The sequence below is a fragment of the Wyeomyia smithii genome, chromosome 1 (genome assembly GCF_029784165.1).
Source record: "Wyeomyia smithii strain HCP4-BCI-WySm-NY-G18 chromosome 1, ASM2978416v1, whole genome shotgun sequence".
NCBI lineage: Eukaryota > Metazoa > Arthropoda > Insecta > Diptera > Culicidae > Wyeomyia > Wyeomyia smithii.
In genome coordinates, this window is record NC_073694.1 from 27,726,534 (window position 1) to 27,750,130 (window position 23,597).

The 23,597-nt window shown below is 42.7% G+C and overlaps 1 protein-coding gene across 6 annotated transcripts in view; it reads left to right on the forward strand.

Annotated features, from left to right (window-relative positions):
• Nucleotides 1–23,597, forward strand: part of LOC129718050 (zinc finger protein 728-like) — a 55,567-nt gene that overhangs the window by 3,659 nt on the left and 28,311 nt on the right. For 2 of the 6 annotated variants that reach the window (XM_055668457.1, XM_055668456.1), the window contains exon 1: nt 1,567–2,230. The exons of 1 other annotated variant lie outside the window; for it this stretch is intronic. In XM_055668457.1, coding sequence (XP_055524432.1) covers nt 2,028–2,230 — 203 coding nt within the window. In that variant the 5' untranslated portion in view covers nt 1,567–2,027. Of the gene's footprint in view, nt 1–1,565; nt 2,231–23,597 lie in introns of those variants that run through there. 3 more of the 6 variants (XM_055668458.1, XM_055668451.1, XM_055668452.1) reach the window with 3 other exon arrangements.

Genomic DNA, 23,597 nt, shown 5'->3' on the forward strand with positions numbered 1-23,597 from the left:
ATTGAAGGTTAATAATTTTCTGGCATCAGCAAAAGCAGACATTATGTGCGGGATGCAATCAAATTCTGTTGTAGTTGTCTAATTTTTACTTTTTTTCGTAAACCCCCCACGGTAGGGGCAGCGCAAAGGCTGCGATCAGCATAACCGACTTTGAATAATAAACTGCCCTGTTAGAACGCATTCACAAAAGCAGTTAGTTCGACTATGCAGAACTAATATGAAGTCGATTTAATCAATCAGCATGAGCAGAATTTCGTCGTCTCCCAGCTGCCAAGTTGCAACATGATGCAACACGCAACAGCGATCAAACGAAATCGCTTGATGTTACAAACCGCAATAAGATACGGGTTAAAACCGTTGCGTGTGTGAGAGCACAATCGGTGTTTATTCGCTGGATACAAAAATCATATGCGAATTGTCGAATAATTTGTCTGAAGAACATTAGGGAATGGTAAAAGAGTGTTTCTGGAAAAACTAGCCACATTCATTAGTCGGAAGGTGAGCTGGATGTACCGTCCGGGTTGCGCCTGTGGCTGCCTTCAAATCAAACAAATCACTTGCCCTGTGGTTGGTCACCACGTCTCAGGCCTCTGCCTGAGAACGAACGCCAACGCGAGCGATCGGGCGAGATTTTTGCCGTACATCAGCCGGCATATCCTCTAATGGAAAAGTTGGATCATATTGTTCAGAAGAATATTACTGTTGGTAATATTACAGAGATGCGATTGCATTATATTCGATATGGAATTGAACAATTGTTCTTTTGAGGACAAATAAAACACTTAATTTGAAGAGTTAATAGTTTTGGGTACCAGTAGCAGTATGGTAACAGCCTCAGCGGTAGGTGCAGCCGGTACTTCCATGAGGCGGATGTTATAAGGAAGTAAATGGAAGCGGCACGGCGAAACAGTTCGGGTGTGCTTAGACGCGCGTCATTTTTCGTAGTTGATATTATTCCCCACATGAAACGAAGCGCTTTCGTACGATAGCGGCGGTAATAGCGGTAGATGCATTTGCCAACACTTACTCCAGTAAAGCCGTGTCTAATTTTCAATGTAAAAACACCTTTCTATTGTGTTGGCCGTGCGCATTAGGCCTCTGCCAGGCTAAACGCGAAAAGCGGCGTGAACCGATTCGCCCGGCCGTAGGTTAATGTATAGCCGTAAGTAGAGCTGTGTAAAAGTATTCTACTTCAACCTTGCGGTCGTGGCTTTGCACACAACCCTCCTGTGATTTTTTTTACAATACCATGTTTTAGCAACGTTTTTTTTTTTTGTTGTTGACTCTACCTCCGACAATAATTTTACCATGATAAACATTGTTAGTGACTTGTGCATGAAAAAAAAGCTGTTAGGATCAGGGGGGATTTACCGCTGTCAAATTTCATATATGGTCCATGAAGTTTGTTGGTCCATGACGTTTGATAAATTACCAATGTGGCGATAAAACATCACCAATTTTCGTTAAAAACTTGTTGCTGTCCCAAAATTTCACTACGGAACGCATTATTAATAAAAGTTTTCAGCGATTTCTCGAGTTTTGTTAAATGAGAACGTTCCATTTTACTTCGATCAAAACGACAAAATTCGAAACATACAAACGCCTTGTTGCCAAATGTGTTGATCACGGTTTCACGATATTTGACAGATAGATTCCCCCTGCTTAAGATCGTTAAGATAAATACTCGAGTGAAATTTTGGAATTCGCATCATTCGCATTCTTCACCGATATGACCGAACTTTTCTCAGTCACCACCATATCGATACATGGCAAAATCCAACCCACAAAACATCGATATGACATTGCTCAACACTATAATGACAGCAGCAATCGTGCGTGGAAGGGAAAAGATTGCAAAAATTGCTCTGGCAGCAAGTAACGCTACAGTACGGAATTGAAAAGCAAATTTTGATAAATTTGGTACCTTTAATAGTAAAAAAAAAACATTATCTCGAAGCAATTAAGTATACTCGCTTGTTGGTGAACACTGTGGCAACTCGAAAAAGTGTGCATTTGTGCCAACCAAAATGGAAGAATGTGTTACAATAAAAATGGAGGAAGAACCGAGTGCGATAAAAGTGGAAGAGGTTACGATAGCTGATGATATGGGGTGTTGTGATCTACCAATCATAAAAAATAATGAGTCGAGTGTAGTGAAAGATGAGCCCGAAACCGGTGAAATGGAAACGACTGCAGCAGCTGACGGCGAAGTTGACGCTTCTAATTCAAGGTAACTTTTCTCTGTTTTTCTGTACGTTTCACAGTTTGCTGTCTTTGGACGATAACAATTTCGTCGTGAGAAACGTCTTTGAGAAACCACTTCGATGCAACACAAAGAAAATATCAAGTCCACAAATCTACCTATCAGTCGCATTTTTCTTGCGTTCCAGCGATGGGGGCGTTTTGAAGCCAAGCCACTCCGATGGTATTTAACGAGAGCACATTTGCAATCTTTGTGGCAAATGATACAGTAAAAAAGGTTTGCGCTGGTATCACCAAAAACACACTCCGGTGACTGGTCTCACGAGTGGCGAAGTTTTCAGCATTACCATCAGGCTTGACCACCACAAAATCGTTCATGTGCAGGGGGAAGAAAAAAACTTAGATGTGACATATGCAAATTTAAGTTCGTTCTGGTTCAACTGCCTGTAGATCCAGCTTCTTCTTACCAACAAAACAAAGGACTGGGTTGACAAACTGTAACCACAACCGAGTGATCAATTTCACCCCACTGATCAATTTCATCCCATTCCACGGTACTTAATTTTTCGTAATTCATGGATGTCGCCCAAGAGATTCTGCATGTATACTAGGGATGTAACGGATATCCGCATCCTCAAAGGACAAAGGACTGGGTTGACAAACTGTAACCACAACCGAGTGATCAATTTCACCCCACTGATCAATTTCATCCCATTCCACGGTACTTAATTTTTCGTAATTCATGGATGTCGCCCAAGAGATTCTGCATGTATACTAGGGATGTAACGGATATCCGCATCCTCAAATGCGGAACATCCGCATGAAAATTGACGTCCACATCCATATCTGCATCCGTAATCACATACCGCATCCGCATCTGCAGATATCTGAAAAATCACATCCGTAAGGGAACATACTTAAATGACGTAGCATTTTTTTCATGATTTTCAACCCCCCCCCCCCTTCCCCCTCGTAGCATTTGGTCAAAAAACTTCAACCCCCCCTGAAAAAAACGTAGCCCCCCGGTTTTGAGTAAAACATACAAAAATACAAGTGACATGAAAAAAATTCTTGAAAAAAAAATCATCGTGTCTAATTCAATCTATTTATCATTCTACACTGGAGACAGCAAACACACAAAATATTCCGAAATTCGCACAAAAACTAATCGGGGCACTTACCAGTTTTGAAGAGAAATGAGTATCTTGCAATTTTAACTATTAAAAACCACAATGAAACACCGATTTTGGTTTTTAGAACAGATTGTGTGTTTACACAAAATTTCAGAATGCTACAGATAGAAAGATTTCGACAGCTCTCGCTGCAAAACTTTGTGTAATGTTGTAGTGTATTTTTTGTATGCATTTTTCCTGCGAAAAAAACGGTCTTTCAAAATAAATGCTACGTCGATTTTAATCCAACCCCCCCACCCCCCTTGTCACAGCTTGTCACAAAACGACTAGAACAGGGAGGGGTGTCAAACTATCATAAAAAGCTTTCTCGGCCCCAAAAACCTTCACCTACAAAGTTTCACGCTATCGGTTCAGTCATTTCAAAGTCTATATGGATCAGGCAGACAGAACTCCATTTTTATATGTATAGATTGTTCAAAGATTTATGTTTGTTATCTGTATGTAATCGAGCTGTTAAAAATGATGATAAACAAATAAAGACAACAAAAAATATTCACTTTAGGAATAAATAATCCGTTTTTTGACGAGAATAGGAGAATGTCGGTAGATTGTAAATGATAAAATCTGATTTTTTCATCTAGAATAACTCGCACACCTCGTTTATAACAAAACAGCAAGCGATAGTGTTTTAGATAACTGAACCAAATTGCAGGTTTTTTGTTTCAACACAACATTTGAACAGATTTCTCGCAATTTCTTGTGATATTCGAGGGTAGCTGTTGTCTATTGTTGAATGGGACATCGCCGTTAATTTCTGCCAATAAATCATACCAGTGATTGTAACTGTTCGTGTATTGCCATTTTTTGTAGAATTCTAGAAACTATCGATAGTCATTGAATCACATCTGATTATGAGTATTAAAGTGGTTCAGCGTTATATGGAAAAGTTGGAACTTGGTAGCACGGAGCCAGAACAATGTTTTATTGATTCCGTATGAGGCCTCAAACATCTCAATAACTAGTGCCTCGCCTGCAGTTCGAATTTGTATAAAGATTTGTATGGAAAACCCTAGTTCTTGAAACCTTGACCCAGCCTAATGAGTATTGTGCGTATCCGTTTCGACCACACGGCTACAGCCATATTTCTGAACTGTTATCAAAATCAACATCACAGGCTCGTGGACGAATGGTAGTTGAACACAATGGAGTTATATAAGAAAAACATGTTTGAAACCAAGAATAAGACATATAGAATGCACTTAATAGCTATTGCCCTGGTCAATACGCAGAATACTCGGAGAAATTTTGTTTCTACCACTACTGGAATAGTGCCATCTATTGTCATTGGACATTTATTCGGGTGTCCCATTGGAAATGTTCTTTTTGGTTGAATATTTGCCTAATCCGCGCAGTTAAAACCACTTTTGTTCCACAATCTATTAGAGCCGTGTTTTTCTTCCGTTCCAGCCACGCGGACATTTTGGGAACGAATCACACGGATAATGGAGAGCACACCGTCGGACTACCGCTCAAGTGTGAAATCAGAACTATCGCTAAACTAGAAAGCCACAAAACGATGCACACACGGTCAAGTTTCAAATCTGAAACATGTAACCAGTCTTCGGCACTGAGTGGGAAACTAAAGCACATGCAAAATCAGGACAATAAGCGACTGTTTGAATGCGACATCTGTTGTAAATCGTTCAACTCATCTAGTAATTTGTGCGCCCATAAAAAAACTCATGGACCCGCAAAATATGCATCGGAAAAAAAATTCACTTGTGAAATATGTGGTAAAAAATTCCACTTCAAGTCTAGATTGGCGAATCACATGAAAGTGCATAGCGCAGATGGTCCTCACAAGTGCTTGGTTTGCGGGAAGAACTTCATATTCCCTAGTATGCTCGCACAACATATGCTTAGTCACAGTGATGAACATCGGTTTCAGTGCGACATCTGTGTCTTAACATATAAATCAAAAAGCGCACTAAATAACCATAGAAAAATTCACCTGCTGCACAGATGTGGTGTTTGTACGAAGGTTTTTAGTGACAAAGATACGTTGGAGGCTCATCAAAAGACTTATCACAAACAGAATTTGTTGGATCTCAAGTGCGAAATTTGCGATAAACAACTTCCAACAAAATCTCGTTATATAATCCACATGCGAGTTCACACAGGCGAACGACCTTTTAAATGTGAGACATGCCGTAAAGCTTTCAGCTCAAGAAGCAGCCTTCGCAGGCATATAATCATGAGACACACACAGGAAATAAGATTCAACTGTGAAGTGTGTGATAAAGGTTTTTACTTGAAAGCACAATTGAGGAGGCACATACGTCTGCACAGTACGGATTATGTGTTCGAGTGTCCGATCTGTGGAAAAGGCTTCAAAACTAATACTTCACTTAAAATGCATGGACACAGTCACAGTGAGGAGCGTCTATTTAAATGCGACATCTGTGGGATGTCATTTAAAACATCGAGCAATTTGAGAGCACACAAAAAAATCCACGCAATCGTTCCGACGACTGGTTCTTTTCCGTGTGATGTGTGTAACAAGATTTTGCTCACCGCGTATAAGCTGAGGAAGCATCGAGGATTTCATACTAGACAAAACAATTCACGGCAATACTGCTGCGATATTTGCAGTAGAATATACTCATCCAGCCATCGTCTCAAGGAGCACATGCGATCGCACACAGGCGAGCGTCCGTACAAATGTGACACTTGTGGCAAAACTTTTGCCGTCCGAAGGAATTTTACCCGGCATATGCGTGTCGTTCATGATGGCTGAATTTATTTGTGGTCTTGATGGTTTTCCTTATTGTTTAATCATATCCCATCTCGTTATAACATATAGTAATGTCTCCGTAATATGCAATTAGGACATGAAAATGATATGCAATAACAAGTGGAATTGTTCCTATGCGCATAAGTATGTACTTCTCTTTGTAATCGTATTTCGTGCTATGGAAACCATCAAAATGATAAGCGAGAATATGAATTCTAAAATCAAAACCGCGAATAACAACTGTTTTAAGGTTCTGTAACAATTCTAAAATTAAGGTCGTCATTCGATACAACCAGCAGAACATTTTGCTAATGAGAATTCCCTGAAAAAAAACTACTGTATGTTTTTTGTCATGCAACGATTCATAGGCAAGCATTCCGTTCTGAAAATAGAGAAGAACTTACTTCCGCAACTTTTGTTCGTCATATTGTTGAAATGGAATCATTGTAGTAGCTAAGAAGAAAGCTTAACCGGATACGCATATTTTAATGCGTTAGTTCGTTCATATTTACTGTCGGCTAAGTTAGTTGAACCCCCTTTCGTTCCTCAATCTTTTAGTCGTGTTTTCCTTCTGTTCCAGCCACGCGGAAGTTTTGGAATCGTACCACACGGACGATGGAGAGCATACCGAAGGATTGTCGTTTGAGTGTGGAATCTGTAGCAAATCGTTCAGAACTATCGCTAGACTAGAAAGCCATAAAACGAATCACACACGAAAGACACAATATCAGGACGATGAGCAACTGTTTAAATGCGACATCAGTGCCGAATCAACCAACTCTTCCAGTATTTTGCACCTGCTCAAGAAATCTCACGCAAAATATACACCGGAAAAGAACTTCACTTGTGAAATATGTGGTAAAGATTTTCACTTCAAGTCACATTTGGCGTATCACCTGAGAGTGCATAGTGCGGATGGTCCTCACAAGTGTTTGGTTTGCGAAAAAAACTTCATATTCCCTAGTGTGCTCGTAAGGCATATGCGTAGCCACAGTGATGAACGTCAGGTTCAGTGCGACATCTGTCCCTCAAGATACAAATCACAACACGCACTAAAAAAGCATAAAAAAATCCACCTGCCAGATTTAGAAATGAATTCCACTGAGTTGGACCCCGGTTTAAAAGGTCCCCACAGATGTGGCGTATGCAGGAGGGTCTATATTAACAAGGATACGTTGGAGGAACATAAAAAAATTCATCACAAAAAGAAAATATTAGATCTCAAGTGCAAAATTTGCGATAAACAGCTTAAACAAATGTCTCGTTTTACAATCCATATGCGTAACCACACAGGCGAACGACCTTTTGAATGTGAAACATGTGGCAAATCTTTTAAAACAAGCAGCTGCCTTGGCAGACATAAAATAAATCACACACTGGAGAAAAGCTTCAAATGTGAAGTGTGTGGGAACGATTTCTACTTGAGCACACAACTGAAGAAGCACATGCGTGTGCACAGCACAGACCATCCGTTCGAGTGTACGATCTGTGGAAAAAGCTACAAAGCTAAGGCTTCGCTCCAAATGCACGGGCACAGTCACAGCGATAAGCGTCTGTTTCGTTGTGACATCTGTGGATTGTCATACAAAACACCCAACAGTTTGGCAACACACAGAAAAATACACACGCTCGTTCCGACTGGTTCTTTGCAGTGTGATGTATGCAAGAAAATTTTATCCACCGCGAATATTTTGAAGAGGCATCAAAAGCTTCATCTTGGACAAAACAGACAGTACACAGACCAGCGTCCGTACAAATGCGGTACTTGTGGCAAAACTTTTGCCTCGCAACGCAACTGGAGCCGGCATATGCGTGAACACAACACGTCAAGCAATTCATGAATGTTGCATTTAATTTTAGTCTTGATGTTGAATCAGAATCGTGAATAACAACTATTTTAAGGTTTTGTGAAGTTCGTCATTCGATACAACCAAAGACGACTGTTTTTCTGCCAGAACTTGAGAATCTGATGCGAAATATAAGCGCTTAAACCCTGACCACTTTTTCCATGATTGAACCTAATTTTCCATCCGCGCCCCCAACTTCCAGATAGACGTAGTCCTACGTCAAAAAGTTCGATCAAATCTTAAGGTGCCGCCACACGGACGCTAAATCCCTTAGTTTCTAAGTCTTAGTTGATTGTAAAAAGCATTTTTTCATCACTGAATAGTGGGCTATGAACTATTCGGGCATGCCGGAGTAGTTCAGGGTCTCTATGTTATAGCTTTTGACAGTACAATCCCGCGTTATGATGAAAAAAAAAATGCTTTTTACAATAAACTTTGACTTAGAAACCAAGGGAATTAGCGTCCGTGTGGCGGCACCTTAGCGTTAAAAAAAAATGATGATATTTTGTACCAGACAGACGAAACCTGCGTAGGATGAATTATTATCATCACTCATGACACAGTGTTGTTAGTCTCGTTCGTAAGTAGTATCCAACACCTCCATCTCCATCCATTAGGTTTTTGTACAGTCTCTTCGGTGCTGTTGTGGGCAGCTCTGGTTCAGACTTCATGAGAATGTTTGTTGCTGATAGCGCCTGTGATGATAAACACCAGCCTCTACGTCGTATGGGTCAGACAGGCCACCCAGCACATAAACCGGTGCTTTGCGCAGCGTGAGGTAGTTTTGCACTATTTTAATCAAACAGACGGGATAGTTGTATAACTGTAGCTTGTAGATTGGTCCGTCGTTCCACACGTTGTCGAATGCATTTGATATGTTCAGACAGGCCATAGCAGTTGTTTTGGATAGCTCTTTGTTCCGGTTGATGATGTTCGTTACTCTCTGCAATTGGTATGTTGTTGAATGGCCTCTGCGGAAACCGAACTTCTCGTCCAGGAATATGTTGTTCACTTCTGTGTGGCACAAAATACGACTGTAGATGCATTGTGTGGGCGTCAAAATTTGCATCGATTTAGCAACAGCTGGTTCGATTTTACTCATAATATCATGACCGAGACTGTGGGAGGCGGCAAAATGCTGAGAGATAGCACAAGATTTTTCGCCGAAAGTTAGCAAAGTTTTACTTTTAACGGAGAAATAGGTTTTGGTTTGAGTTGGTAAACGGCTGGGCAATGCGTACCAGCAGTACACCCGTACTAGTTGGCATAAAATAGACCCCAGTGTGGTCCATAGCATAAGCCCAGCAACTCCTAACCCTACCTCCACGAGGTACCGACTGGGATACGAGCAACCAAGGGAAGATCGGCGAACCGGTGGGAACTTGGTCGTATGCTGACAGGGAAGGGGGAGCTGTTCTCCTTGGAGAGCAGCTTGCCTGAGCGTCTGTTCCCCAGGTCAGGAGCGGCTCAAACAGCGACTGATCCGGAGCGGACGGCTGAACTCTGAAATGCGGTGTCTCGCCAGCTACAGCCAAGACGGCGGCCCGGCCGTCGCGAGACTAGGCATCGCAGCCCTAGTAAGGCAGCATGCTGAAAATAAACATACTACGAACAATCCAGAGAATGATACGAATCGGAACAATCGGTATAGACCTAAGCAAACGAAAAAGGACAACGATTGGAAACTTGGTACTTGGAATGTTAGGACTCTGCTCGAACCGACACGCGTGGGCATCTTGGCCAGAGAGCTACGGAAGACAAATGTGGTGGTAGCAGCCATACAAGAGGTGCGTTGGCCTAGAACCGGAAAACGTGAATTCCGGGCGGTTGATCCGACCGCGGGCACATCTTTCAAGTATCACATCTACTCAGTAGCGGCGATAGAGCGGAACGGGGCGTCGGTTTCGTGCTACTTGGAAACCAAATCAAGCGTATTATTAGGTGGAGGCCTATTAATGACCGTCTATGCGTATTGATGATCAAGGGCAGATTCTTCAATTACAGCCTTATCAACGTGTCCGCGCCGACAAACGATAAAACCGATGACGTATGGGAGGAGTTCTATGAGCTCCTCGAGAAAACGTATGGAGAGTGCCCTCAGCACGATATAAAGATCGTCATCGGAGATACGAACGCACAAGTCGGACGAGAGGAGTTCTTTCGTCCCGTTATTGGTAGGGAAAGCCTTCACTCTACCACCAACGACAACGGCTTGAGGTTAGTGAACTTCGCCGCGGCCAGGGGAATGGCCATCTGTAGTACCCATCATGCTTGTCTTTTCTCCTCAGTAAACCTCTAGAGTGCAGGAGAACATCTTGCACTGCGGAGACAACTGCCGTCACACTAAAGAGCAAATCAATACGCTCATGCTAGAAGAGAGCGACAAACGATTTTTGTCTGTTGAGCTACCTGAACGCACTGCGGTGAAATCTGAAATCTCTCTCTTGCTAGACAGTGAACTATGGTGTACTTTCTCACACGTGTGGACATCACGCACAATAATTACACTGCAGAGCTATCTGCGGTGCGTTACACAGTTGGTTTCTTGAGCATGGCAGAAGAGGAAAAGAGATTGGGAGAAAAAAATAGACCGCGTTGCTCGTGCCGCTCGTGCCGGTCGAATTCACTCTGGTGGAATTCGTTCGTAGCTACACGAGGACTACGTTTTTGCCCGGTAGGTTTTTTTTCACCTTCCGGACTACTCGCCAGTGGACACTGTTGCGCACTTCTGCGTTTTCTCTGTAGAGTGATTCACCCCTCTTGTTTCTATCAGATGTGGGGTGAGCTGGAAGTGTGTGTCTCTCTGTAAGCTGGTTGAGACACTTTAGAGTGAGAAAGAAACAGTGTGGTGGAAGCATTTGCTGCACGCAGGCACATACTGGAAGGAAAGTGCGCGGTGAATTTTTTCTCCTCTCCTTTCACATACTGAGGAAAATGACAAGCATGGTACCCATTTTGCACGTCTGAACATTCGGAAGCACACCTGGAAACACCCCAATGGAGAGGCCTGCTCCCAGATCGACCACATGCTGATCGACGGCCGGCACTTATCAGACGTCATAAATGTGCGGTCCTTTCGAAGGCCAAACATCGATTCGGATCACTATCTCGTGGTAGGTCAGATTCGCGCCCGGTTGTCCAATGTATTTAAATCGAGATCGGCGAGGAAGATACATCTCAACATCCAGAGGTTATCAGCGGAAGGAGTTGCTGCAGAGTATACTCGGAAAGTTGATAGACGGATGGTGAACCAACTGGAGTGGACCTGAACGAGCTGTGGAAGCACATCCATGATGCGGTCAGCGAAACAGCGCGTGAAGTTATAGGCATGACAACGGGAACCACGCGTAGTGGCTGGTTCGATGCTGAGTGCCTAGAGCTGACGGAGGAGAAGAACCGAGCCTACGTCAACACGTTAGTAGCAGCTAATCGTGTAACGCGTCAGATGCGGGAGAAATACCGGGAGGCAAGAGCTGCCGAAAAGAGGCTTCATCGCCGTAAGAAACGTGAGCACTACGATCGCGTCCTCGCGGAGGCGGAGAATTGCTTCACCAGGCACGACACGAGGAGCTTCTATAGAACGATCAACGGAATCAGGAACCGGACGGTGCCAGTACCTGCCATGTGCAATGACAGGGAGGAGAACCTGATTACCGATAAATCGCAGGTGGCCAGGCGTTGGAAGCAACATTTTGAAGTGATGTTGAACTGTGAGGAAGGTAGGAGAGTCGTCGAAGGGAACAGGATAGAAATTGGGGAGGACGAACAAGCTGTGGACCCACCAACATTGGACGAGGTGAAGAATGCTTGCAAAGAGCAAAAGAACCACAAGCAGCTGGGAAGGACGGCTTACCGGCCGAACTTTTCAAATTTGGAAGCGAGCGGCTGTGTAGTGCAATTCGCCAGATTATCCTAAGAGTATGGTTTGAGGAACAACTACCTACGGACTGGTTGGAAAGACTCATATGCCCTATCTAAAAGAAGGGACATAGGCTCGACTGTAGTAATTATAAAGGCAAAACCCTCCTCAATTCCGCTTACAAAATTCTCTCCCGTATCCTGTTCCAGCGACTGAGGCCGTTGCAGGAAGCCTTTGTTGGAGAATACCAATGCGGTTTTTGAGTGGGGAGATCTACAACGGACCAGATGTTCACCTAGAGACAGGTTCTCGACAAGTTTCGAGAACACAACTTGCAGACGCATCATCTGTTCATAGACTTTAAGGCGGCGTACGACACAGTGAAACGCAACGAGCTTTGGCGAATAATGCTAACATGGTTTCCCAACAAAACTAATTAAACTGTTAAGTGCGACGCTTGACGGTTTCACATCATGCGTCAGGACAGCGGGCGAGTTTTCGGACGCGTTTGTGACGTTGGATGGTCTGAAGCAAGATGACGGGCTCTCGAACTTGCTGTTCAACATAGCTTTAGAAAGTGCGATACGAAGGGCAGGTGTGCAGAGGAGCGGCACCATCATCACTAAGTGCTTCTGGGCTTTGCGGACGACATTGATATAATTGGTGTAAACCGTAGAGCAGTTGAGGAAGCCTTTACGGCTCTCAAAAGAGAAGCTGCGAGAATTGGACTCACCATAAACACTGCCAAAACGAAGTACATGGTGGCTGGCAGAGAGCGTGGTAGTTCTACGGATGTTGGTGCTGCGGTGGAGATGGATGAGAATACTTTCGAAGTGGTCGACGAATTTGTTTATCTTGGTACTCTCGTAACATGTGACAACGAGGTGAGCCGCGAGGTGAAGAGGCGGATTGTGGTGGCGAATAGGGCTTGTTACGGATTGCGTAGCCAGCTTAGGTCCCGTAGCCTACAGATACGTACGAAATTTGCGCTCTGTAGGACTCTGATCCTCCCGGTGGCGCTCTACGGACATGAATCGTGGACGTGGAAGGAGGCCGATCGACGAGCGCTTGGGGTCTTCGAGCGTAGAATCCTGTGATCAATACTCGGAGGCAAACTAGAGAACGGGGAGTGGCGCAGGCGCATGAAACACGAGCTGTACGAAGTATACAAACACGCTGATATTGTCAAGCTGATGAAACACGACAGGTTACAGTGGGCTGGCCATGTAGCACGAATGGCGGATGAGCGACCGGCAAAGATAATATTTAATAGTGAACCGGATAGAGGCCGACGACTTCGAGGCAGACCGCGCACGCGCTGGATGTGTGCTGTCGACGAGGGTGCCAGAGCAGCGGATGTAAGGGGAGACTGGAGAGTAGCAGCCCAAGACCGAGTTTTGTGGAGACGTATTCTGGATTCGGCATAGGATCTTAATGATCTGTCACCATAAAAGTAAATAAGTAAAGTTTTGGTTTGTTCTTCAACAACTTAGCCACACACCAAAAAGGCCGTGAGCAGTTTGGTAGATTACGCACTATGCTTCCTGGATGACACGATCAATGTTTTCAGTGATGTTAAAAGGGATGGTTTTCAACATGCCGCTGCAGCTGGACCTAATATGCACGTTAGTAATTTCTTCTTTGTTGAATCTGGCGCCGCTCTAGGTAAGCACCAATTTCAGCGATGACCGGAAGATAATCGGAAGGAATCGAAAATCGTTCGGTGATGTTGATCAGGAAAATATCAAGCTTAGAGCCTACACCACTAGGGGAGATGTAAGTTGGCAGTTCCGGATGTGCGGGATAATAGTATCCAGCTTCAGAATCTTCAACGATGACGTTACCATTTCAACTGCACCTGGACTGGAGTCACCCCAAGCGGAGTGGAGAGCATTGAGATCACCTGTGATGAGGAAATTGCCGTCTCTTCTAGACAGCTTCTGGATGTCGTTCTCCAATTTCACCGTGGTTTAATTTGCCCGGCGAGACTGCTTCGGACAGTAGACCGCAATAAATGTGACTGGTCCATCAGTGGTGGTATTTTTGATTCCTACAGCTTCGACTAAGGTTGTGTTGACAATGTTTGGACAAACTGTAGAGATAGAGTATCTCTACAAGTGCCTAATGAGCATTCAAAGAGCAAAGGAGCGAAACCAAGCATAGTTCCAAGTCCGGTAAACCACGCACTATAACTTTGAATAGTTCAGTAACTGGAATATCGCGAGTGAAATACTCAGCTTTTGTTTGCTTCAGGTAAGCCTTAACTGCCTTGTAATTTGGGGTGGATGAAACGACAATTTTGTAGTCGTCCGTGCACAACCTCAGAGTAGCTACTAGCCCTTTGCTTTTTATTTATTTGTTATTTATTTATTTACAAATTACCAACAGGCAGAAATAGCCCTAGTGGTTACTAAAGCATTAATAAACTAATACATCAATACAATAAACTACGGAACATTGAAACAAATTTAGACCTGATGACGCGAGCAGACAGATGAAAATCGAACACTTGTGAAACACGATTGAACGCTTTTTGATGGCCAATAATGGCACTGTTTGCGCTGTAGTTGGTGCGGCGGAATGGAATGTGAAGCAATGAAGCTCTGCGTAATACTCTTGAGGGTGCGTTTAAATTGATCTGACGGAGAATTGTAGGGCAATCAATCCTAGCGGTGAGGGCGTCGGAAACCACCATGGCGCGTGCTGTTTCTCGGCGCAGTTGAAGTGTGTCAATATGAAGGAGCTGACAACGGTCTTCGTACCGAGTATTCCGCATAGGCTGTCTCCAAGGGAGCAAACGGAGGGCATAGCGAATAAACCGATGCTGGATGCTTTCGATGCCATGAATTGCGTTGTTGTAATGAGGGACCCAAACTGGACAGCAGTATTCCAGACAGGACCGAACCAGTGAAATGTAAAGAGAAACCAAGCAGTGAATGTTCCTGAAGTCGCGTGTCATTCGAATAATCAGTCCCAACTGCCTGGAAGCTTTCGCAACGATGAAGGAGACATGTTGCTTAAATGTGATTTTAGCGTCGAGAATAACTCCAAGATCTTTAACATGGTCTACACGCTGTAATGGTGAGCCGTTCAGATTATACTCGAAACTCAGTGGGTTGTTTTTCCTCGTGAAAGTAATTAGTTGGCACTTGGTGGGATTAAAAACCATGCGATTCAGTTCACACCAGTGTGAAAATTCGTTTAACTGTTGTTGCAGAAATAGAGCGTCGCTGTTATTATTGATTTTGAGAAATAACTTCAGATCGTCCGCAAATGCCAGTCGGGGACATTTTAATGATTTTATAATGTCGTTGAAGAAAAGCAGGAACATTAACGGGCCCAAGTGACTTCCTTGTGCAATCCCTGAAGTTGCAGAGAATGATTCAGATAAAGCATCGCCAATTTTTACACTTATCGTCCGTCCTGAGAGATAAGAATCCAGCCAGCTCAACAGGTTGCCAGTGAAACCAAATCGGTCCATTTTTGCAATGGCAATACGGTGGTTAATCTTGTCAAATGCAGCAGTCAGATCAGTGTAGATCGCGTTGGTTTGAGACCTCTCAACGAAGCTATCGATTACATAACCAGTGAAACAGATAAGGTTCGTCGCACAAGAACGTTTAGGGAGGAATCCATGTTGCTCCTCCGCGATGGCGTTCTGACAATGAGCAAATATTGGTTCCATAACTACTAACTCGAACAATTTGGATGTAGCACACAATGCCGATATTCCTCTATAGTTGTCGATATTGCTACGATCACCTTTTTTATGTACCGGAAACATGTACGCCTGTTTCCAAGCTAAGGGGAATCTTCCAGAGGACATTGATAGGCGAAACAAATGCGTAAGGGCAGTTACTAGTCCAGGAATGCATTTTTTCAGTAATGTGGCAGGGATCCCATCAGGGCCGGGGCAGTTAGAGTTTTTCAACTTAGTCACAGCGGCAAGAATTGCGCGATCGTCGATATCGATCGAGGCGATGGAGCTACTTGAAAGGGCGACTTTGCTGGCGGCTGCGGATATCTGGGAAGTGGTAAGAGATTCATCGACAAAAACAAAATTGCAAATTTAGCAGCAAATAGTCGGCAAATATCGGACGAATTGTCAGCTTTTTCAGTAGCAAGTTCCATGACAGACGGAAGTCCCGTTTCTTTCCGCTGAGCATTCACAAAATTCCAGAACTGTTTTGGGTCGGTTTTTAATTTTCTCTCAATTTTCCGCCTATAATTGGCGTAGCACCGTCTTCTTAGAGTTTTATATTTTTGGTTAACTGACCGGTAGTGATTTCGCAAAGATAACGTACCACTTGCAGAATATCTCTTGAATGTGGCATTCTTAATTCGTTTCAAGCGTCTTAGTTCTGTTGACTGCCAGGGAAGATATTTGTGGGGTCGTACTCTCTTTCGTGGGACGGAACGGGCAATCATTCCGGTAACAATGGAAAGAAAATCATCTACAGCCATATCGACATCAGTGGGATTAGGATTATTAGCTCAGTCGAAAATTAGCAGTGCTTCTAGCAATCCGTCGTAATCAGTACGCTTGAAGTCATAACGAGGCTGTTGGACAGGCTCCTGATAGTCTAGGCTATTCTGCTCATCCAAATTAAGAAGAAGAGCCGGATGGTGGGAAACTGTTTTAACCAATGGTGCCGGAGCATAGGTTAGCCTGGGTGCGATGTCTCTAGTGGAGACAAAACAAAGATCAAGGCAGCGTCCGTTCTCATTCACATTGTTATTAATTTGCTCGAGCATTGCGGCGTTGTATCCATCGAGAAGATTAAGTGCACAAGCATGATAGTTGGAGCGGTCCGGATCGGGATAAAGGAACCCGCTTCTTTTAGGGGCCCAGTATAAATTAGGCAAGTTAAAATCTCCAATGACTACGATCTCGTCACACCTTTTTACTCTATCGTGGATAGCTAAAACGGACTGGATGTGAGTGTCGATTAGCTGCTTATCACGTGTTCTGTCCGGTGGAAAGTAAACAACGCAAATGTATAACATTCGACCGGATAACTGGACCGATACCCAAACTTGTTCGAGGATGTTCCAGGCCGCGTCGACGATTTTCCGGGGCTTCAAGCTGCAACGGACAGCGATGAGTACACCTCCACCGGTCTTCTTTTGGCTGTTTTGAGGGCCGCGATCGCAACGGAAACCCTCATACTCGGCTCCAAACAGGTGGGAAGATAAGGTGCGATCGTCAAGCCATGTTTCCGTTAATGCGATGAAGTCGTAGTGACTGTCAGAAAAGGCGAGTAGGTAGTAATCGATGTTCGAGTTCATGCCGCTAGCGTTTTGGTAGTACAGGTGCAGAGGTGAGTTTGTGGCGTGTGAATACGAAATCCTCGGTCCAATAATCGGCTGGGACGACGAGTTGTCAAGTGTTTTATCTTGTGCGAGAGTCGGTTGACTCTCGCTGTCCATAATAAAAGCATTTGTCGGGGCCAATATACTATTGGCGAAATCGGTCGACTCGTGTTTGATCAAAATCAAATTCGCGCACCAAAACTCCGATCGGCCACGTAGACGCACTTAAAGCAGCTTTTTTGAGATCTCTTGGAATTTTCACTCTGAATGAAACGAAATTCAGCTTAGTGAGATCCGCATCTTTTTTGCTGGTAGGTTCATTGAAGTGTTGTCTGAGCCAGGCTAGAAACCTTTCACGTAGAAAGGAGGCATTTTTTCTTTCTTTACCGTTTTATTGGTAGTTAAATCAGCCAGCGCCGCAAATTTGTTATCAGCTAGTATCTTTTTGGCAATTCCATCATCCTTTTCAGCAGGGTCACGGAGACGTTTATTGCTTCGCTTCGTACTGGAGCCCGTTTTTTCTCATTCCGTTGGGACCCGACAACTAACTAGTGTAGGATAACGAACGCGATAGATAAACTAAAATTTTCAGTTGTAACAAACACGGCTGTACATACCCGTACCCGACCCGTAGCCGAAAGAAAATACTCTGAAATTGTCGGTATCTGACCCGTCCCGGATTTTATTTTATTTTCTTTTTTTTCTTTCAAAATACCTGGTTACCTCGCGTGAGTGCACTTACTACCTGTGACCTAGGAATACTGACTGCCCACATCAGACGCACACCGCAGGCTCAGCATACTGCGTTGATTTGGTATTGGCCGCGCGTCATGCGTTGAATTGTTCGAAGCTCAATTTCGAAAAGTGATCTGAATGGCGAAGTAAACTCAATGCTCACCCATTTTTTTGATTGTATCCTGAAGCATTTTTTCTCAGCTTTCCATTGGTGATGTAAAATTTCCAATCGGCGGTTGCGAACTTACATGAAAACATATTTTTTTGATAAAATCCTAGATGGCGATTTCTACTTCAAATGGAAGCTCTATCATTCCTCTTCAAAACGATGTGCTGGTTTTTAGGGGGTTCAATGACAAATTCAAGAAAAATAGATCAATGAAAAGATCAAGAATTGCTCAAAAATAATTTTTTCTTGAAAAACCGTTTCCATGAGCAGTAAGGAAAATACTTAAAAAAAATTCGATTTCAACACCACTAGAAAAGGGCCATCTCTTGCCATTGGACGTTTTTTCGGGTGTCCCATTGTAATCATTGCAACACACAGAAATGAAGCATTTCCGGATACGGATGCGTTAATGTATTTAGTTTTTTTTTTGCTAATCCGCGCAGTTAAACCCACTTTTGTTCCACAATCTATTAGAGCCGTGTTTCTCTTCTGTTCCAGCTCCGCGGACATTTTGGAAACGAATAACACGGATAATGGAGGGCCCACCGTCGGGCTACCGCTCAAGTGTGAAATCAAAACTATCGCTAAGTTAGAAAGCCATAACACGAATCACACACGGAAGTCATGTTTCAACCAGTCTTCTGCACTAGGTGGAAAATTAAAGCACATGCAAAATCAGGCCGATAAGCGACTGTTTGAATGCGACATCTGTTGTAAATCATTCAGCTCATCTAGTAATTTGAACGTCCATAAAAAAACTCATGAACCCGCAAAATATGCATCGGAAAATAAATTTACTTGTGAAATATGTGGTAAAAAATTCCACTTCAAGTCTCGATTAGCGAATCACATGAAAGTGCATAGCGCAGATGGTCCCCACAAGTGCTTGGTTTGCGAAAAGAACTTCATATTCCCTAGTATGCTCGGACGACATATGCTCAGTCACAGTGACGAACATCGGTTTCAGTGCGACATCTGTATCTCAACTTATAAATCACAGAGCGCATTGAATGACCATAGAAAAATTCACCTGCTGCACAAATGTGGTGTTTGTACGAAGGTTTTTAGTAACAAAGATACGTTGAAGGCTCATCAAAAAACTTATCACAAACAGAATTTGTTGGATCTGAAGTGCGAAATTTGCGATAGACAACTTCCAACAAAATCTCGTTATATAATCCACATGCGAATTCACACAGGCGAACGACCTTTTGAATGTGAGACATGCCGTAAAACGTTCAGCTCAAGTGGCAGCCTTCGCACACATATAATCATAATACATACACAGGAAAAAAGATTCAATTGTGAAGTGTGTAAGAAAGGTTTTCACTTGAAAGCACAATTGAGCAGACACAGACGTCTGCACAGTACGGATTATGTGTTCGAGTGTCCGATCTGTGGGAAAGGCTTCAAAACTAAAGCTTCGCTTCAAACGCATGGACACAGCCACAGTGAGGAGCGTCTATTCAATTGCGACATCTGTGGGCTATCATTTAAAACATCGAGCAATTTGATAACACACAAACAAATCCATACAATCGTTCCGACAACTGGTTCTTTCCCGTGTGATTTGTGTAACAAAATTCTGCTTACCGCGTATAAGCTGAAGACACATCAAAGGCTTCATACTAGACAAAACAATTCACGACAATACTGCTGCGATATTTGCAGTAGAATATACCCATCCATCTATCGTCTCAGGGAGCACATGCGATCGCACACAGGCGAGCGTCCGTACAAATGTGATACTTGCGGCAAAACTTTTGCCGCGCGAAACAATTTTACCCGACATATGCGCATTCATGATAGATAGTTCAATTTGTTTGTGGTCTTGATGGATCTTGTTATAACATATAGTAATGTCCCCGTAATATGCAATTAGAATATGAAAATTAAAATGAAATGACAAGTGGAATTGTTTCTATACGCATACTTCTCTTGAAATCGAATTTCGTGTGATGGAAACCATCAAAATGATAAGAGAGAATACAAAGTCTAAAATCAAAATCGTGAATAACAACTATTTTAAGGTTTTGTAACAATTCTCAAATTAAGGTCGTCATTCTATAGAACCAGCAGAAAGCTGTAGCTCAATATTTAACGACTTAGCATTGAAAGCTCAAATTGTATTCGTCTAAAAATCGACAGCTCGTCTCAAAAGAGCAACTTTTTGATTAAGAGCCAGTTCGCGAAGACCGCAACTAGGTCTTGTTTCGAGGTTTTCCGATTGGACTGAAACTTTCAGGGTTTGTTTATCTATATAATAGAGCAATGTTTTGCATATTATCAGATTTTTTGAAAAGGGGTAAGTGGGGTAAAATAACCCGAACAAAAAGAGGGAAATTGGAAGTTGCTGTCGAGAATACATGCTGAGAAATTCGCATTTTTCTAAAAATAAATGGTGATTTTCACAGCTGTTTTTCTCTCACCAACAGATCTAGGATTAAAATCCAAACGATACGTTTTGTAGTGCAACTCAAGAGCTTTCATTTGATATATAAAGAAAATGCGCCGTTATAAAGATGCGCGAGAAAATCCAATTTTTCTATAATATGTTTTTGACCATTATTTTGTACGCATTATGCGAGAAGCGTTACTCCGCTATCGTTTTGAGTTTTATTGAAATTTGGCATGCTATGTTGAGTCCGACCCTGGACCAATATCAATAGTTACTAGAGCAACGTTTTCTTAGAAACCTAATATAATATTTAATCAGAATCAAGAAAAAAATTTGATCATTCGTTATCAGTTGCTTGAAAAGCTAACACTCGTTAGTTTCTTGTTCTCCGAAATTCATGATTCGAGATCAAATACTTAGAACATGCTAATTATACTATATAAAATCTAAGGGAAGACAAACGAGGTAAAACTGAACTCGCAGTGGATTATCACTTATCAGATTATTTCTTAATAAGTGAAACTGCAAACGTGAAAAAATGCGAAATACAGCAAAGTGTCAAGCTAAATAGAATATCATGTCTGATTGAGTAAGTGAAAGTTTTGAGAATTTCTTAGTGCAATTTTAAAGAAAATAACAACTGCCGCATTTACAACGGCTGAAACTGAACTGTATTGATTGTTTGCGTAGTTTTCAATCAGGTGAGTGAATTTTCAAATAATTAATTAGGGGCCATCCACATACCACGTGGACAGATTTTTAACGATTTTGAGACCCCCTCCCCCTCCCCCTCCGTGGACAACTGCCCATATAAATTCTAAATAAATTGTATGGACCGTCGACATTACCAACAAGGGCTGTCCACGTGGTATGTGAATCTTTTTTCCAACAACTTACAGTAAAAATGGCTACAAAATGCGCACTGGAATCGATTTCTGCTTGTGGTAAGCATCAAGGCCGGTGTAACACTATTTTCCCGAGTGGATAGTGGGTTCCTGGGTGACAAAGGCATAGCCAGAAAGGTTGGGGGGACGGGGGGGGGGGAGGGGAAGATAGTTGGGATTGATAAATTTCCCATGAAAGGTAATTACACAGACAAACAGACTCGATAACGATTTCATCGACCAGAAAAATAACGATTATTTTGAAATTTTGCTTAGTGAGCAGTAATGCCGCTTGTGTTGCTATAAGCAAGCGTGCACATTCTTTTAAAAAGCAGAGCAAAGCCTTGGTGCTACATTCCGTATCGGAACTCGACCTTCTGTTTTATTATACACAGACTTCGAAGTCAACTGTTAAGTATACAGGACAATTGCGGGGCTAGCGCTATGATTCTACTGACACTAACAGTCTCTCCCGAGCCGGGACTCGAACATACGACGACTGGCTTGTTAGGCCATTTTTTTCATTTTATCGTATTACTTCGAGAGTAAGCCGAAAGTAATTACATATGTTACGATGTGAGCAGTTTTTGAACACAAAATTTTTGAGAGCTTGTTTACCCCACTTACCCTTTTTTCCAAAAACCTCAAATTTCGATATAACATTGCATAAACAAACGTAACCTGAAAATTACAGCCCAATTGAAGAACAATGACACAAAACGGAGTAACGCTTCTCGCACAATGGGTACAAAATAATGGTCAAAAACATGTTATAGAAAAATTGGATTTTCTCACGCATCTTTATAACGGCGCATTTTCTTTATATATCAAATGAAAGCTCTTGAGTTGCACTACAAAACGTATTGTTTGGATTTTAATCCTAGATCTGTTGGTGAGAGAAAAACAGCTGTGAAAATCACCATTTTTTTTAGAAAAATGCAAATTTATCAGCATGTATTCTCGACAGCAACTTCCAATAACCCTCTTTTTGTTCCTTTTATAGAGTAAAACAAACATGCCGATTTTCATGAAAATCGGTTCAGTTTACTCAAAGTTATAGCAATATTGCGTTTTTAGCAGTTTTTTGATATTAATTTTTGGCGGGTTATTTTACCCCACTTACCCCTTTTCAAAAAATCTGATAATATGCAAAACATTGCTCTATTATGTAGATAAACAAACCCTGAAAGTTTCAGCCAAATCGGAGAACCTCGATACAACCTCCCTTGTAAAGGTGGTTGCGGTTCTCGCGAACTGGCTCTTAAGTTCTGAACAATTTGCTAACGAGAATTTCCTGTAAAAAAAAACTACGGCATGTTTTTCGCCATGCCACAATTCAAGACATAACATTGTTTCACAAAAACGATCACTAGCTACTGAAAAAAAAGTGTTACGGGAATAAGTTCTCAGTTACATATGTTATCAACAGCAACAACAACAAATCGTATGTGTAGGTGATGATAAACAAGCTACTGGATAGCAATTTTTAAATAAAGATCACTTTCTCAAATAAAACGTGGTTTATTGTTCCTCTTAGTAATGCGTTTGTACGCTCCGAACTTTAATATGGAATGAATAATAAAAAATGATGATGCAATCCTGATTGCTGTTGCGTGTTCCAGGTTTGGCAACTCTGTCCGATATTCCGTCGAGGGGTGAATCAAACTAAACGTGTACATTCTCCCCCCCTTGAGGCACCTGCCTCAAATACATGGCAAAGGGCACAACTTGTTGATTGGTCTCTCGAACTCAGTTTGTCCTCGTCGGAGTGTAGCGATGCGGACTCTTCCTTCTTTGTCTGGATGAACGGCGATGATCCGTGCTAAGTCCCATTGCGATGGAGGAAGGTTGTCATTCTTCACAGCCACAAAATTACCAACCTCAAGATTGGGTTGTTCTTGAGTCCATTTCTGGTGAATCTGTAGAGTAGACGCCAACGACGCCAGATGTCGTTGGTAAACTTCTGCAATTCCTGATATTTATTCAAGCGATTAATGGGGATGTGCTCTACACCGGACTCGGGAATTAGATTGATCGGCTGACCGATCAAGAAATAGCCTGGTGTAAGCGCCTCTGTACTCTCTGGAGATGTTGATAGCGCACATAGTGGTCGAGAGTTCAAGCACGCTTCTGTTTGAGCCAGTACCGTCGTCAATTCCTCAAATGTGAGTGGTGCTTTACCGATCACCGTTCGTAAATGCTTCTTGCTGCTTTTGACTGCCGCTGCCCAAATTCCTCCCTTGTGCGGAGAAGATGGCGTTAT